Raw genomic sequence first — 17031 nt, 5'->3', positions numbered from 1 at the left:
AATGACTGAATTTTAGATGAAGCAAAAAAGTACACTTTTTCAGCTTACAAAGACAGTCTTGTCATTATCGAAACACGTAGTTTTCTTAGCACAAGCATGTAAGATTTACGTTCTGTTTCCATCGCTGCATCTATATGTTTCGATGCTAAAAATAGCGCAACGCGCTACAGAGATAATAAGAAATATGTACTTTTGTTGGAAGACGCAAAATCACGTCTTCTGTTTACTTCCTCTATCAATAATTATGTTTTATTGCTGCCTTGTCGTTTCTACAATTTCTTCGGTTTATACATTTGCACATTTTGTATATTTTATCAATTTGCCATGATTAATAGATTCAAATAATAAAAAATGAAATAAGAATTTCTTTAGATCTCTCATGATATTTGAGATATAAATTGACAGATTGAGATTTAAGGATCAATCGATGCCATACATATTTGTTTTTACTAAAAAAATTTTTTAATATTTAATTGTGATGTAATTAAGAAAATATCTGTTATACGACACATCTTTAAAAATGGTAAAAAGGTATAATTAATCAAATATATTCGTGTTGACAGTTGAATAAGATTAAGCATATTTATGGAAATAAAGTACCGCAAATAACAAATTAACCAGCAGCAAAGAAATAAATCGCGAATTGAAAACAATGTCTTTGAAAGAATATATAAAACCGTTTATTTCTATAATCTATGTTTGAAATATTTGTTTTTTTAATAATTTTTTTTAATTACGAGCATATCAGTATACTTTTTTAGTGACAGTTCCTTCGAAAAAATACGTACAAAATCATCAATGATTCCACACTAAACATTCAGCGACCATCGGTAAGAAACAGATTACGGATACTTATGTTAGTAGTAAAAATTGTTGTGCTTATTTCAATGTTTGGAAATGTGGTTTCATCGAAAAAAAGAATTTTGGAAAAATTCATTATTTCAAAAAAATTCATTCATTATTTTTCATGGCAACATGCATCCACTGACAAAATGCTATGCGATGCTATGTAATCTGGTTCAACAATCTCTTGAGTTAGAATAAAATAATACAAATTTTTGTTGTTTGAAAATCCGTTGAATCGAAGACCGACTAATGCCTGAAGTTTTTGCTAATTCACGTTGATTAGAACTGCAACAAGAATATTCATAGTATTATTTTCCTTTACTACCGGATTTGCTTTTTGATGACTTTTCTCATACGATTTACCGTGCTCACGTGCTCGATTTTCTAAATTAAAAAATGTCACATGTGAGTTTTGAATACCGTAGCGTTCGAAGAATATTACTACTGCATGTTGACAATTTTTTGACAATAAGAATTTATCGTTTGTTATTTTTTGACATATATAGATTTTATCGATGAAAAGATTGAACATTTTTCAAGAAAAAAATAGATCGTCCAGAGTTTCTTTCATTCTTGGTGCCAAGAGATAATTTTGCGCGCTGTCATTTGATGATGTTTATTTTTTTAAGCTTTATCATTCTTAGAGATAATTGTCTTGCGTATCTAATGTTTTCCCAAGATTTGCTTGGTAGACGCGGAACTGCCCCTTACGTCAGAATCCACCGATGTTATCTCCGCGTCACACGCGAAAACTAGCACGAATAACAGAGCACTTACAATGGACGATAGCGTGCACTATAAAGAAAATTTTGTTTGCAGAGAGAGAGAGAGAGAGAGAGAGAGAGAGAGAGAGAGAAAGAGAAAGAGAGGGGGGGAGGGGGAGAGAGAGAGAGAGAGAGGTGGAAAGGGGAAAGGAGAGAGAGAGAAAGAGAGAGAGAGAGAAAAAGAGAGAGGGACAAAGATGTGGCCAGGCGGATGATCGTCCGGAAACTACGGCGACGCGTTTTACCGAGAAACGACGGCGGCGACTCTTGATCGACGGCCGAGAGAGAGGAGGTGGCGAGACTCCGACGAAGATGATGTGTAGTAGAATCAGACGAGACGAGGTCTTTCCCGACGACGGCTGATCGTCGTGATCGCGACGCCCGCGGTGTATATGTCGCTCTGTAGCGAGGACGACGACGTGCTTAGCAGTCTGATCCGTCCGGGGTCTATGCGCTCGTGATCGCGATCGTGACGTGGTAAGCGGACGAGGGGCGTAAACGAGAATGAAGGGACGGTCCCTCGAGTTGCGAAACGAGGAGCCACTGCGTTGTCGCGAGTGAGTCGCAAGCGGTACCGAGAAGTGTTCAGTTGCAACGAACTGCAGTGAGTGCAAGAGAACGTGCATTGGGAGAAAAAAAGTGGGAGAGAGAGAGAGAAAAAGAATCAAGTGGACGCGCGTCACTTCCGTAAACAGTCACGCAAGGGTGAGTGAACGTGGACAATCGAGTATCGCGATCGAGTGCCGCGATCGAGTGTCACGATCGAGTGTATCGGATTTTCGATGGAACAAGTTTGCGTGATTAGAGGACTTGAACCGTGAGTGCATTTCGATGACGCTTGAGACCATTCGAAGTGATTGTTCAAGATAATCCCCTTACTACCCGTAAAAACGTGACAGAATCGCAAAGTTTCCAGGAGAGGATTGACGAAGAACAAAACTCGCTTTTCTTGTAACGACGATGAGGTGAAAGTGAAGTGAGAGCGTCGCATCGTAAGTGAAAAAGGACCGTGTGCGATCAGACTACTCAACGATCGAGTGAATTGTTGTCACCTTCCTTCTTCATCAATTTCCCTTTTTTTCCTAACTTCAATTTGCAAGTTTTTTCATCTTTGATTCCTTGTGATACGATGTCTCGAGTTAAACGCGCGGAATCAAACCAATCCACAAATGTGTTGCGATTTACTTAACGCTTTCAGTAAGCTCTCGAGAACTGCTTTGTCGGCGTTGATCGCGACTTGACAGGATTCGTGCGACATGAAACATGATATGCAACGTGGAATTCATTCCAGTCAGATGCGGATCAGCGTCTCGATTTCGATCAACAGCGACTCATTAAGCTTAATAATGATCTTGATGGTAACTCGCACGACCTTGAGTCCGTTGTACCAGGTGATCGAGACTGCGTTGTAACGTGCGCTCGTAAAATCGTGAAATCGTGGAAAATCCACTGCTTCGCGAAGCAGCCCGATTCGGGGGTACCTTGGGGGGGAAGCAAAGCAGCGGGGAGGACAAGAAGGCGGAGGAGAACAAAGAAGAGGAGAGGGAGGGGGTGGAGGCGGGAGTGAAAAAGACGAAGAGGAGGAAGCTTCTTTGGCGTCGAGCGTGAAGGGGACGAAGAAACGTGCGTTTGTGATTCGGCGTGGCTGCCTTCGAGGATGAGCGACGGCGGTCATGCCGTGTAATTCGAAGGTGTACCACGCCACCGTCGCATCGTGCACGATCGTCGTCGTCGAGCTGTTGAAACACGGCAGAGTCGCGGCATCGCCGGCAAGATGAGCTCGATCGACTTCGACGAGGTACTGGTACATGTGGGCGAGAAGGGCCGATATCAGAATATCATGTACTACTTACTGTGCATACCCGCCACCCTGCCGGCCGCGTTCTTGGCGTTCTCACAAGTAAGTATATTACCTGAGGCTACTTCTTCGGCTAGATACCACTGTAAAATCGCCTTGAGGGCCACCTTACATGGCCTTTGAAGATTGTTGTTCAGACGGAAATTGCAACTTTATAGCAATAGCAAGATGTTGGGAAAAAAATTATCGATGCGGGATAAAATTTCAAACGCGTCTCTCAAAATAATGATATAAGTTATAAATAAAATAAATATATTTTATTTGAAAAATTTTATTGTGTGTGTGTGTGTGTGTGTGTGTGTGTGTGTGTGTGACGAAATTGCAATATATTAACCGCGATAATTAACATAAATGCAAAAAAAACATCAAATTATGCATTTTCTTAGCAAATAAATAAAATTGACGATGAGATCGACGAGATTACGTGTGTAATTTGAGGGCGGAAAAATTTAACAATTTTCTTTAATTAATAGCTTGTTTATTTGCTCTGATAATGCATACGATAATAAACAAATACATTCAATGAAATATTTCCCATGCCGATTTAAATGAAATAAATTCGAGGGAATAAATAAGAAGCTAAACAATCGTTGCTAGATGGTCATGCTAGTGTACTCAAAGACAAATACACGGAGAAAATTTTATATCAAAAATTATTATGTACGGCATTAATCGCGAACCATGAAGCTGCGGACCAAAAATTTTTACTATGTTTCACATGTGAAAAACATAGTAAAAATTTTTATAATTCCTTCATAGTCCGCGGCTACTACCGTACATAGTAATTTTTGATATAAAATTTTCTCCGTGTAGTAAAAACAACGTTTCGACCTGTTATCAGGTCTTCTTCAAGTTCATAATAAATGAAATATTACATTACAAATTAAAACGCTTTCACGAAAGAATTAAACGAATTATTATAAAACATCGCTGATGTGTGTTGATTAAATCATAGTAACTGTTAATTTATCTACTGACACACAAGTTCAAGTTTTCTGCCTTTAATCGTTAAATCTCTGACTTTTCCAATGGAACTTGGCTCTCCTTTTTCAAACTATGATTTTAATTGTAATGTAATATTTCATTTATTATGAACTTGAAGATAACAGGTCGAAACGTTGTTTTTACTATTTGTCTTTAAATACACTAGCACGACCATCTAGCAACGGTTGTTTAACTTCTTATTTATTCCCTTGAATTTATTTCATTATTTCAGTCTTAATATATTTTAATTTAAATTTTATATAAAATATCTAAAATGTCGAATATGTTGATTCTCGCACAGTCTGAAGACTGAATTTGTTCATAATAGAAATTAAATTGTTAAATCGACAATATTGCGAGTAATAAACAGATAAGTATGAAAGTAATCAAACGCGCGGATTTAATAATTAATTTTAATTAAAACTCTCGATTTGTGAGGTGTTCGTGAGTGCCTCGCCGGAACACTGGTGTAGGATACCAGAACTCGAAAACTTGACGGATCTGATGTCACTGGAGCAGAGAAAAGCGCTCTCGCTGCCCTATTCGGTCAAGCCTGACGGTAGAAGAGTTTACTCAAAGTGTCAAATGTACGACGTGAATTACACGGCGATAATCGAATCGTGGCTCCAGCGCGCCGATTTACACAACGCGACCGACAGCCCATCGTCGTTTCATCCAAGTCGGCCGCTGCCAGTTAGCAGTCCCGACTGGCCAATAAGCAAATGTCGGTACGGATGGAATTATGACACCAGGGACTACGATAGCACTCTCGTGACCGAGGTAAACTCGACTTTCTCTCTTTCACCAAAAAAAAAAAAAAAAAAAAAAAAAAAAAACTGCATGCCGTTTGCTCGCGATTGTTTCCTTCATAATGAGGCACTTGAGGCACTCACGTCTGGCTGGAGCGCTGATTGCGAGTGGGCAATGGTAGTTCTCGAATGCAAAGGTCCAAGTGCCAGTTTTATTTTCAGTGAAGAAAAGTGATTTTCCCTTTTTCCTTACAATATATAAATTGAACGTATATAAATTTCACTTGCAAAATTGAAGAGTATTATGAGTAAAGATTCATACAAGTAAAAATGTATGACAGGCACAGTACAATAGTGTAAATAATTTGGCACAAAAATATATAATCTATAGTACTCGATTCTTTTAGAAAGTATTTAAATTAATGCATTTGAAATATAACATAATCTGGACTTGGCGTTCTGCATGGCTACTCCGTAACTTCCTAATGATAACATCGCTATTGTTATGTCGTTATGTCACAAACAAATTTAAATTACTGTGAATAGGGTAATTTTGTCTTGACGAGTGATCAAAACAAGTAGTTTAATGTGCTCATGTCCGAGGTGTAACGTGTCATAAAAAAATAGAACTGCGACATTGTCATTAAAAAATTAGAATGGGCTACATTTGTTTAAACTGATCGTAAAGCTCAAATTATTGCATCCGCAATAATTACAAATTTTTTTCTACGCTCAGCAATAACTTGAAAATCTTATTATTATATCTATACTTGATTGATACGTGTATAATCAGACGCAAAAGGGACAAGGTTGATTCTCGCGCGAGCGGGGTAGCCCTAACATAATCATAGTGCAAAACATGCTTTGGCAATTTGCTTAATACGACGTCTTAATTGTCGTTGGCAAATTTCTTCATCGCACAGCATCGGATTTCACGACCACATCGCCTTGGCCTTTGGCTTGTCCCGACGGCTGTGCACCAGAGTTACATCGCGACGAGCTGCTGCGATTCCGTTCGCAGAACGAAGTTACGTGTCTTTGCAATGATCTCGTACGGACAAACTTGCTTTCCGTGAAGTATTTGCCGGTGATGACGAGAATGATTGGCGCGAACGAATTAAACGGCGGAGCGCGGATTACGCGCGATTAGATCCGATTAAGCGCGACATCGCGCAACAAAATAGCAAAATGTTGAATCAAAATGGCATATAGTTTCCGCGTCTTTTATACTTTGCGATGCGATTTCTATTGCCGTTGTAAAGTATTCAAATTGTCCTCGTGGCAATAAAAATATATGGAAGGCCGTAAAAGAAAATGTTAGTAAGTTTGCAGTATCAGAAGTTACTGATGAACGTAATTAACTTTAAGTAGAAGAAGAAGTGATCAAAAGTAAATTATTAATTTTAATCATTAAAATTATTAAAGCAGAACATGTTACAAATTAATATGCAAATAAGCGAAATAATTTTTTTCAATATAATCCAAGGTTAAGAGGAAAATTAACTACATCTTCAACTACGATGATGTATTCTAAATGATTTATCACATCCTCTGTCTGTAAAGAGGGCCAGTCACCTCGCTTTCATGAAATCTTCGTCATCGTTCATAAATGTTTCCGGTATGGAAATTATGAGATTCTACTGCAACATGAAATAATTTAAAAGTAATAAAAAGAAATGTAAAATATGCGTTTTTTAATCTTTCGCTGAATTAAAAAAATTTATACACACACAATTTGAATATTTTACAACGGCAATAGAAATCGCATCGCAAAGTATAAAAGACGCGGAAACTTTATGCTATTTTGATTCAACATTTTGCTATTTTGTTGCGCGATGTCGCGCTTTAATACACACAAAAACACTATTATATTATATCTATCTATATATAGATAAAAATATAAATAAAGCGTAGTTGATTGTATTCTAATCTTACGATCTGCGCTATTCTCTACGATTTTGCAGTCGCCTTTGTTTTGAAAAAGGCTATACTAGTCTATGTTAACTAATGTCAACTCCGCTTATCACGTTTCCGAAAGAAAATTTGCTCCATATTTGAATACTGAAGAAAATAACTGGGTCGTCGGTAAACCTCGCAGTCACGTGGCGGCAGTCGTAAGTGTCCATTAAGACATTATTAAATTGCCGCAATTAGACAACGCGGTGAGCTATTGGCGTAACACTTGCAACGCTTGGGGTTGAGAATCTAGGCGTGCTTTTTTTTCTCTTCTGTTTAATTTTACCAAACGGATTATTATTTTGTAGCGCGTCATATAAGGTAAATTATTCGATATATAATAATTAGATATGTCATATCGCAACTGGTAAAATCGCTACAGATAAAAGTTGTCGTTATCGTAATTATCATTCTACTGATCACAGTTGGTTAAAAATTGTTAATAATTTTCAAACTTTTAAAATCAATTTCCACAAATAACCCTGTCGTCGCTTGCACGGTGTTTTTCGCATTTTGTATAGAATCTTGCAGATTTGAAATCTAATAGTACAAACAAAATGATGTCACAATCTGATGACAGTACAAACAAAAAATGTGAGAAACGACGTTTTTGACGAAAATATGTTTGCATTAATGAGCATGGGTATTAATACAATTCTAAGTACTTTTTTATGACATTACATCTGATAAATCAGAATTACCATAAATCATAATTATTCCCTGCTCTTTTTACAATACTCAATAAACAAGGAATTAAATTTATCAGTGCTTTACACGATATCACATTTATGCTCATTGCATATTTGCTCGTCCTGTCTGCCCTCTGATGTTTGCACGCTTCGTGAAACCGTTGCGTTTCCATTCTTGCAATTAGTCATCCACAAAGTTTATTTAAATTTACATAAAATACGCGACAATAACTAAATTTAGTTTCCTTTGCAGAGGGATTGAATTTAACGCGATAAACGTGGCAAATAAATTTCGTTTGTTTGTACGCGCGTCAAATGTTGACATATTACATTATCAAATTAGGAAATTAAAATATTACTGAAATCAAAATATCGTTTTTTAGATTCGATTAAAATGATTGCGTTAACAAATTACTATAACTTCGTAATTGCAAATAGTGAGAAACTTGAGAGATTTGTGAACGAATCAATTGTAAATCGATTACATTAGCATTCATCATGCGTTCTTCGAAATTACGAGGAATGACGTTATGCGCTGACGCGCGTTTTGCATTAACGCCACGGGTTTCTAAGATTTCGTTGAAGGGTCGATTCGCGTGAATTCATCAAGGAGAAACCGTCAACAGGTGAACAAGGTTGATCAGCGACCGAGTGACTGGCCGATAGGTTGCAGCTCTGGTGGCGTCAGCAATTGCCGACCAATTTACCTACCCCCGCATCCGGTCATGTGATATGTCACATCAACGCCTCGCACAAACTACCAGCTCTCTTTTCATGCAGAGGATATATGTTCCTACGTATTTAGCCGTTACCGGATTTAACGTGATAAACTTCCGTTTCTCTCCCTCTCCTCCCCCTCTACCTCTCGTTCATTTTTTTCTTTTGCATCTCGTTGTTTGCAAATTCTTCGCTTTCATATTTTCTGTGTGTCTTTATTATGCTATTTTTATCGCACGAGTAACACGTCTATCAAACGCAATTTGCATTTTCGAAGATAATTGTCGTACATCGACACGTAATGTGTCGCATGTCGTGTATAAAGCGTCATGTGCTACAATTTTTTCCAACTGTCGAATATTTGCAGCTAATTTTAATTATTGCTGCACATGATACGTTTTGTTAAGAAACAAAAACTCTTTTTTTATATGTACTTATCTAGCCTAGAGGGTATTGTCGCGGATATATCTGTCAACGAGCGAGAGATGCTAGCCGGCTAGCCGCAAATAATCGTGTGGGTAGTTTGTATACCTTGCTTCTGATCCGATAATTTATTGTACTTGATTTAGGAACTCTAATGATACCACACCGTACGAGACCGGGTCATTGTCTTTTCCGTGCACAACGTGTAACAAGTAGCTTCGCCGAAGACGAATACACCACATATTCTATCACTTCCTGTCCGGATCTAATTATAACCAAGCCAAAATAATTTACATTTACTTTCTGTTATTTACATGCATAATTTTATATATTTTTAACATATTCATAATTGTAGTTGAACTAATTAACTTTCAAGAATTATACTTGTCTATATATTACATTTTTAGCATCAGTAATTCAATTTAGAATGGACAATTTAAACTGGAGTAATGACAAAAAAAAATATCTACAAATTTACCTAATTAAATAGTATTTTTCACATCAATTTTTAATGAAAGAATTTCAAATCGTACTGTGAAAAATAAAATACGATGTATTATATAAATGGTTAAAGGAATAAATAAATAAAGCAAACAGGTGCATACGGTAAAAAGCGATGAAGAACGAAGAACGGGAAGGACAGGATTTGCTTCGGTGACTCTTTGCGTCATATGTCTGCGTCCGGAACGTACAAATCCGGAATGTACAAATACGTAGCTTGTATACTCGGCGCCGCGCATAGAAGTCGTTGCAGTCCTAGATGAATATAGTGAATAGAAGTTGAATTAAAATGGGGGTAAAGTCAGACGTGGGAAATTTTTCCAGAAATATTGCTTCACAAATATAATTATCACAACTCATTGGATTCGGTTCCGAACTTATGTAACGAACCGCGCAAACAATCGCGGTAATGAACGATACCGCGGTCATATCAATATTGATTTCAAAGTGTGTCAGGGTGACAAAATACACACGCGTTATTAGTGTTCTTATAGGCGCATGCACTGTCCTTGACAATAACTCGATAGTATTATCAACGGGTGCTCTCCTATCTTTCCGCGCAATTTATCTTTTGCGCGTTTCGCGCAGACCTCAAAAGTCCGTGAGTGGCAATTTGCTTAAATCAAACTTCGTGTCAAAGCTATTAACACCCACCGGAAGACTTTATTTGTCCACGCTAATAGGCACTCGATTGAGATTTCGTTTGTTCGAATATGCTCATCGACTCGGAGTAGCACTCGCTGAAGCTACTTCTGTTAATTGTTATTCATCGAAGATCCGGGTACAGATGCAATCGCGTCCTCGTTAACTCTTAGTAAGAACAATTTTTTTAAATACGAAAGCAAGATTTCCTCGGTTAGTCAAGTTTCATTATTTTGCGATATTGTGCAAGTACGGATACTGACTTATTTGCTGAATCTAATATATAATATTATATGTATGTACATATTGTAGTATTGAAAGTACTTGAGATACTTTGAAAAAATCGACCATAATTTTTTTTATTGCTTCATATAACATAAAAAAAGAAGACAAAAGTTCAAATTTTTATATTATTTTTGCTTGGATCTAAAATATTGAGCGTTAAAACCAATAAAAGAAAAAAAATTAATGCATGCGATAAAGCTGATTGTGAGCTTTTAAGTGATATTTTGCTGAAAGCTATATGATATTTAATTACGAGTGTTTCAAGTAAGATTTCATCTCAAGTTCCTTGAATTTCTAATTATCGCATTGGGTTCACAAGTTAGAATTTTGAAATTTTGTGACTGCAAATTCAAATTCTGTCCTAAACAATGTCCTAAACAAATTCCAAATATATAATCCTTACTGGTTTTTTTTATAAGAATTATAAAATATATTATTTGGTCATAAAGCATTTTTACTTCTTCAAATTACAGTTAAAAGGTTAAAATGTTGCATTAAAACACAAGCATTTGTCATCAGCCGCATTAACATGTTTGTGCGATATTGACGAGTCGAGTTCGCCGCACGAGATCATCCGCAGAACATGATGATGAAGAACGAGAGAGATAGAGAGACGGAGGTTTTAAAGGGCGCAGAGGGGAACCGTGTTGTTCCTCCTGTCAAACGAGGATGATGGACATCTCTCACTGTGGGAAACTTACCAATACACCTTGACGTCCTTCGAATGCACGAATACACGCGGCGACACACGATCCGCGCACGCACACGCGCGTTCATAGAGCTTGCAATTTACATACAAAGTTCGCACACGAATACGCACGTGCCCCCACTCGTTGTAAACACGAGTGCGTTTACGTCGGTAATCCCCTGCGTAAACGCAACTATATGAAACGTTCCCCACTATCGCGCCGCTGGTCCAGCAGCATCCCTCCACTTCTCAGTTTCGTTCTATTACTCCATTCTTTAACACGTGCGCGTCCGCGTGCGTATGTCGCGCTGATGCTGGGACTGACGAACAAATGACGATCAACGCTGACGCGTGTGTTCACACGTGTGCGAGTACGCACTTCGATTCATCGTCAACGTCGACGCACAATACTGCACGTATGCCATTGTAACGGGGTGCTTTTTCACTTTCATTTGTTTTTCAATGTCGACGAATTCCTGCGAGAAAATTTCATTAGGCACCATTCTACGCAATTTTAATATTGTGAATACTTTCAGAACTTCATTCTAAAAACTGCTTGATAAAGTCTGAAACACGAGATAATGTTGTTTGCTTGCAAATCTAAAATCAATTTGAAAAATTAATCGAGTTGTTCAGAAAATTTACCAATTTTTGTGTTTATTCAATTCTATTGATTTTATTTAATTTAATTCTACTCAATTCAATTTTGCTGCATTTAATATTTATTATTTTATTACCCTTTGTCTCTTTTAAGAAAGAAAGAATAAAGAAGCTGTATCAATTATTAATTAGTATTAATTCTATTGATTTATATCTTTCGGTCAAATTTGACTTCTTTTTGTCGATATGTACGTTTGTGTTAACAAAGTAGTTTAATGGCGTTTTACATCCACATAGTTAGACTTGGTATGTGACAACAGCTGGTGGCCTTCCACATCGACGACATTCTTTTACGTGGGCAGCCTCTTCGGCAACGTAGTATTCGGATGGATCGCCGACAAGTGGGGTAGAAGGACGGCTTTCTTCGCTATTTTGTTTCTTGAGGTGATATTCTCCATTGCTACGAGTTTCAGTCCAAATTACGTGATCTACACGGCGCTGAGGACTGTGAATGGTCTCTTTTTTCCTGCCATTTATCAGATACCTTTCATACTTGGTATGTTGAGCGCGCATAAACCATAGACTTTTCAATCCAAATTTTAAACATAAATATACACTACTCCACGAAAAATAGGGAATACTTTTCAGACGTTCAAAATCAAGCAATTTTAAAGCCGGTAAAATTTGGCAAAAAATCGCACACAAAAAATTTATAAAGCATTTGAAACCTTGAGGTTTGTACTTTCATGTATTTTAAACCGTTTTTCGACCATTTTTTTATCTTTACACTCCCAAACCCAAGAAAAGAACATATTGTTTTGTTCTTAAAATTACATGTGTTTAACACTCTGCAGTTTGATCACAAAATTTGTGTAACAAAATTTATGACAAGTGTCAAAACGACCAACATTTTACTCACAAAAAACGCATTTTTTTTAATTTGCTACAATTTTTTTTGGTCGAATTACACGGCTAAACTTAAATTTTTTACACTAATATTACTGCCAATGGTAAACGTTATTTTTTACAAAATGTAAGATTAGTTTTAAGTAAGTAAAATCTTGTAGTCTTTGACACTTGTCATAAATTTTGCGGAAAAATTTTTTTATTGAGCTACAGAGTGTTGAATGTACGTAATTTTGAGAATAAAACAATGTGTTCTTTTTTCAGCCTTAGAAGTGTGAGGATAACAAATTTTTTAAAACAGCCGAAAGCACGTAAAAGTACAAGTTTCGAGCTTTAAAATGCTTTTTTAATTTTTCGTCTACGATGATTTTTCGTCGAGTTAGAGCGGTTTGAAAATTCGTCAATTTTAAGCATCTGAACATCTCGACGCGGCAGAGCAGTGCGGCCGAGAACGGCTGAGATACGCACGATGCCGTATCAATGGCGCGCACTCAGCCGTTCTCGGCCGCACTGCTCTGCCGCGTCGAAATGTTCAGATGCTTAAAATTGACGAATTTTCAAATCGCTCTAAGTCGACGAAAAATCATCGTAAACGAAAAATTAAAAAAGCATTTTAAAGCTTGAAACTTGTACTTTTACGTGCTTTTAGTTGTTTTTCAAAATTTGTTATCCTCACACTTCTAAGTCTGAAAAAAGAACACATTGTTTTATTCTCAAAATAAAAATTTTTCTCGAAAAGTTGGTGACAAATGCTAAAAACTATAACATTTTATTTTAAAAAAATACGTTTTTTTTAATTTTGTTACGATTTTTTTCGCCGAGTTACACATCTTTGAAGCTAAATCTGCATTTTTTACGCTAATGTTAATTTAGAGTTGTACAACTTGTACAACTAAAAAAATCGTAGCAAAATTTAAAGGAGAGTCACCCAAAAAATGTTTAGGAAATAAATTCAAAAGATGAAGAATGTGCAAAATAACTCAGTAAATTTTATTGCAGCTCTTGAGCTAATGGGACCGAGATATCGAACGTTCGCTGGGATGGTAATTTGCATGTTCTTCGCCACAGCGATGTCTCTTTTGGCGTTGCTAGTAAGTATCTTTATTCATAAAATATGAAACAGCAAAGTAATGTATATCGACGCATTTCGAGAAAAATCTCAATGTTGCACAAACACCGAAGCTTGCATTATCGTACGACAGCTCGGAACGCACACACAATAAATTCAATGCGAGGGTGCAACGCGGATCATTTTGCAAGCGATTCATCAGCGTATATCATATAGTGCGCTCGTATGCAAATGCTAGTGGTCGATTACATTCACCGCATGCAAATAGAAACATGCATTCAGACGCCTTTAAAATGACATGCGCGCAATGTTGTCAAACGCGCATAAAAACATATATAAGTTCTAAACAAAATTTTTACACACACATATGCGCGGATGCATGCACAAATTTTCAAAATTATTAGGTTTTTTTTTCTATTTGCTTTTACTCTCTTGTTTCGTTAGGGCTACTTGTTAAGGCACTGGTACACCTTGTCGTTAGCCACATCGGTGCCTTTCATTCTTCTCTTCAGTTACTACTGGATCATCCCCGAGTCACCGCGATGGCTTCTCAGTAAAAACAGGATAGATGAAGCGGAAGTGATCGTTCAACATATGGCAAAAGTCAATGGCAAGACAGTGCCCACAAATTTTCTTAGAAAGATGGAGGTAATTTTGTTCAATATTTAACTATTATTTATATAAATAATTTTTCAATATAAATAATTTAATATAGTTTTTTAATATAACTAAAGATTATATGAAATTATAGCAACAAATTATTTGTAGATAGAAATATTAAAAAGACAAGGAATATCGTGTAACGGTAAGAATTCCAATGGCGGCAATATCGACGTGGAGGACAGATCACCGCCACCATCTGCAACGCCTATGGACCTAATCACGAATCCTAACATCAGGAAAAAGTTTTTTATTCTTGCTTTTGATTGGGTGGCGAACGCGGTGGTATACAACGGATTGTCCTATAACACGACTAATCTGGGTGTTTCCGATTATCTGGCCTTCTTTATTGGTAAAAGTTCCATTCCTTTCGCTTTGAAATTATTTGAATCTTGAACGCGTTGTGCTTTACATTTCTCACTGTACACCGAGAAATACATTGTATTAAAAGTAAAATAAAACATTTTTACGTAAAAAAAAGGAGCCAACAATGTTTAAAAGAAGTAAAAAGTTTTTTTATACTTTTTGTATAGGAGGTATTGTGGAGATTCCGTCATACTTTCTTACATGGTACGCGATGGACAGGTTGGGCAGGCGATGGGTATTGTGCGTGACCATGATGTTGGGTGGACTGGCTTGCGTGTCCTGTATGTTCGTGCCTGAAGGTACTGTTTCATCAAAATTTACATCTTACTTTTAATCAAATTTTTTTGACAAACAAAAGTAACTTTATTTGTTGAATACTTTTGTTGGCAAATTATTCTCCCTCTACATATTTGTATCGAATTTCCTTATTTCGTCTCATTTTACATATTCTTAATACCGATAAGTAAAACTGTGCAATAATGGTCATTTATGTCGCGTTGCTCATCTGCGTATTATTTGATTATCTTGGCAGAATTGAATAAAAGTATTAAGAATTGCGCACGCTTTTACGTCACAGCGACCTCAACGTCATTAGCTTATTGAATTCGTCATGATATTGTCATGCGTTCAATATGAGAGGGAATTGCGCCGACGTCACGACGTTTATGAATAAACGTTCGACCTGCTTATAAATTAGTTACTATCACGCCGCGTAACTTCTCTCATTAAAAACAAATTTATCGTGAAATTCAAGTTTTAGATTATTGCATCCAAACATAAATATTAAATAAAACAAATTAAGAAAGAGAATCTTGAAATACTTTACTTTGATCCGTAAGATAATTACAGTTGAAATTTCATTTCACACAAACACCGTGTATACACGATCAACCTTTGTCGCAGCAGATGCGGTCTGGGTGACTGTTAGTCTGGCGATGATCGGCAAGTTCGGCATTGCTGCGTCCTTCGCCGTTTTCTATGTTTTCGTCGGCGAGCTATTACCCACCGTGTTGAGGTCTCAAGCAATGGGTATAGCATCCTTTATCGCTGGCATCGGTCTCCTCACTTTTCCCTACATTGTTCACCTGGCGGTCTATTCGAGAGTCTTACCTCTAATCGTGATGGGATCACTGAGCGTCGCCGGTGCCCTCACTTCCGTATTTCTGCCTGAAACACTCAACATCCACTTGCCACAGACTATCGAGGAGGGTGAGCTTTTCGGGGCTGATTTCAAGTTGTGGTCCTGCCCTACTGTACCAAAGTTAGTAATGTGTTAATAATCAAAAATTTAGTTTACCTAAATTTAGCAATAAGTTTTTAACGAAAAATTTAACAATATAAGAAATATAAAAACTCAAAGATTTGGAATTGCTAACACGTGACCAATGCTTTTACAACACTTTAGTCTGTTTTTTAATAATTAAAATATTTGATGGAAAATTTGTTCTGCCCGTATTACGATTTTTTTATTCTGAGGTAAAAACAACATTGTTGGAAAATATAAAAATATTTTTTGTTACATAACTCAATATATACGCGTATATTAACTCCGTTGTCAAATTGAAATTGATAAATTCCATTCTTTTAATTATTGACCAACGTAAATAATTTATTTTCTAACAAACTTAATCAAATTAAAATGTTAGCAGGAAAGATTCAAAAAAGTCTGAGCCCGTTCCACTAAGGTTCCTGGTAAACGGCGGACCAGGTAGTCACTCGTCCACCTCAAAAGTCGTGTCACCGGAAGTTGCGACTACTCCGGAGGGCGAAAAGCCAGCTACCATGCTGCTATCAAAGGAGGAAGAGGCGAAGAACTTAAATGCCAAGGAGGAGGAGCTGACGAATATCGTGACGATTATTGAGCCAAAGACGTCTAGCGTAGTGGCAGAAATCAACGTGTGCCGGAAGTCGCAATGAGATAAGAGAAAGAGAGACAGTCTTATAATTGATTCTTCACGATGTTGTATTATAATTTCCAGTATAGGCACGCATTGTATTTATTTTTCCATTTATTATAATATACTTTCTTTGTACAACTTGCCCCTGAATTTACCGATGAGCACAGTTCGAATCTTGTTTCCTTCTGTGCTACAAGAGAGTGTTGTCAATTGTTGTCGCGGTGTGTGCATGTGCGTGTACATTGCATGATTGATACTCCTGTCGACTGAGGAGTAACGCCCGAGCTCTGTGAGAACTTTAAAGTGTAATTCAATACTTTTTTATGTTTTCGATTAGCTCCCTGATTTTGCATTTTGTCTTTGCGATATTAAAAAAAAAAAAAAACTTGTGATTTCAAATAATTTAAATAAAATATCTTACTATTCATTG

The 17031-nt window shown here is 36.9% G+C and overlaps 1 protein-coding gene across 3 annotated transcripts; it reads left to right on the top strand.

The window, feature by feature from the left end:
* Nucleotides 1-541: 541 nt before the first annotated feature.
* LOC105671386 (organic cation transporter 1-like) lies at nt 542-17028 on the top strand. Of its 3 annotated transcripts, none has more exons than XM_012365509.2 (9): nt 542-3510; nt 4891-5232; nt 12000-12258; nt 13608-13699; nt 14122-14325; nt 14446-14689; nt 14871-15002; nt 15610-15964; nt 16353-17028. In XM_012365509.2, exons 1-9 carry the CDS (start codon nt 3385-3387, stop codon nt 16618-16620), a joined length of 2022 nt encoding a protein of 673 aa, XP_012220932.1. In that variant the 5' UTR covers nt 542-3384; the 3' UTR covers nt 16621-17028. The 3 variants fall into 3 exon arrangements, with proteins under 3 accessions (XP_012220932.1, XP_012220931.1, XP_012220933.1); XM_012365508.2 differs by having other exon boundaries at nt 546-3510; nt 16350-17028; XM_012365510.2 differs by lacking the exon at nt 4891-5232 and having other exon boundaries at nt 547-3510; nt 16350-17028.
* Nucleotides 17029-17031: the final 3 nt, after the last annotated feature.

This window comes from Linepithema humile, chromosome 6, assembly GCF_040581485.1.
Source record: "Linepithema humile isolate Giens D197 chromosome 6, Lhum_UNIL_v1.0, whole genome shotgun sequence".
NCBI classification, from domain to species: Eukaryota; Metazoa; Arthropoda; class Insecta; order Hymenoptera; family Formicidae; genus Linepithema; species Linepithema humile.
The sequence above is the reverse complement of the archived record's forward strand: the minus strand, read 5'-3'. Positions and strand labels throughout refer to the sequence as shown.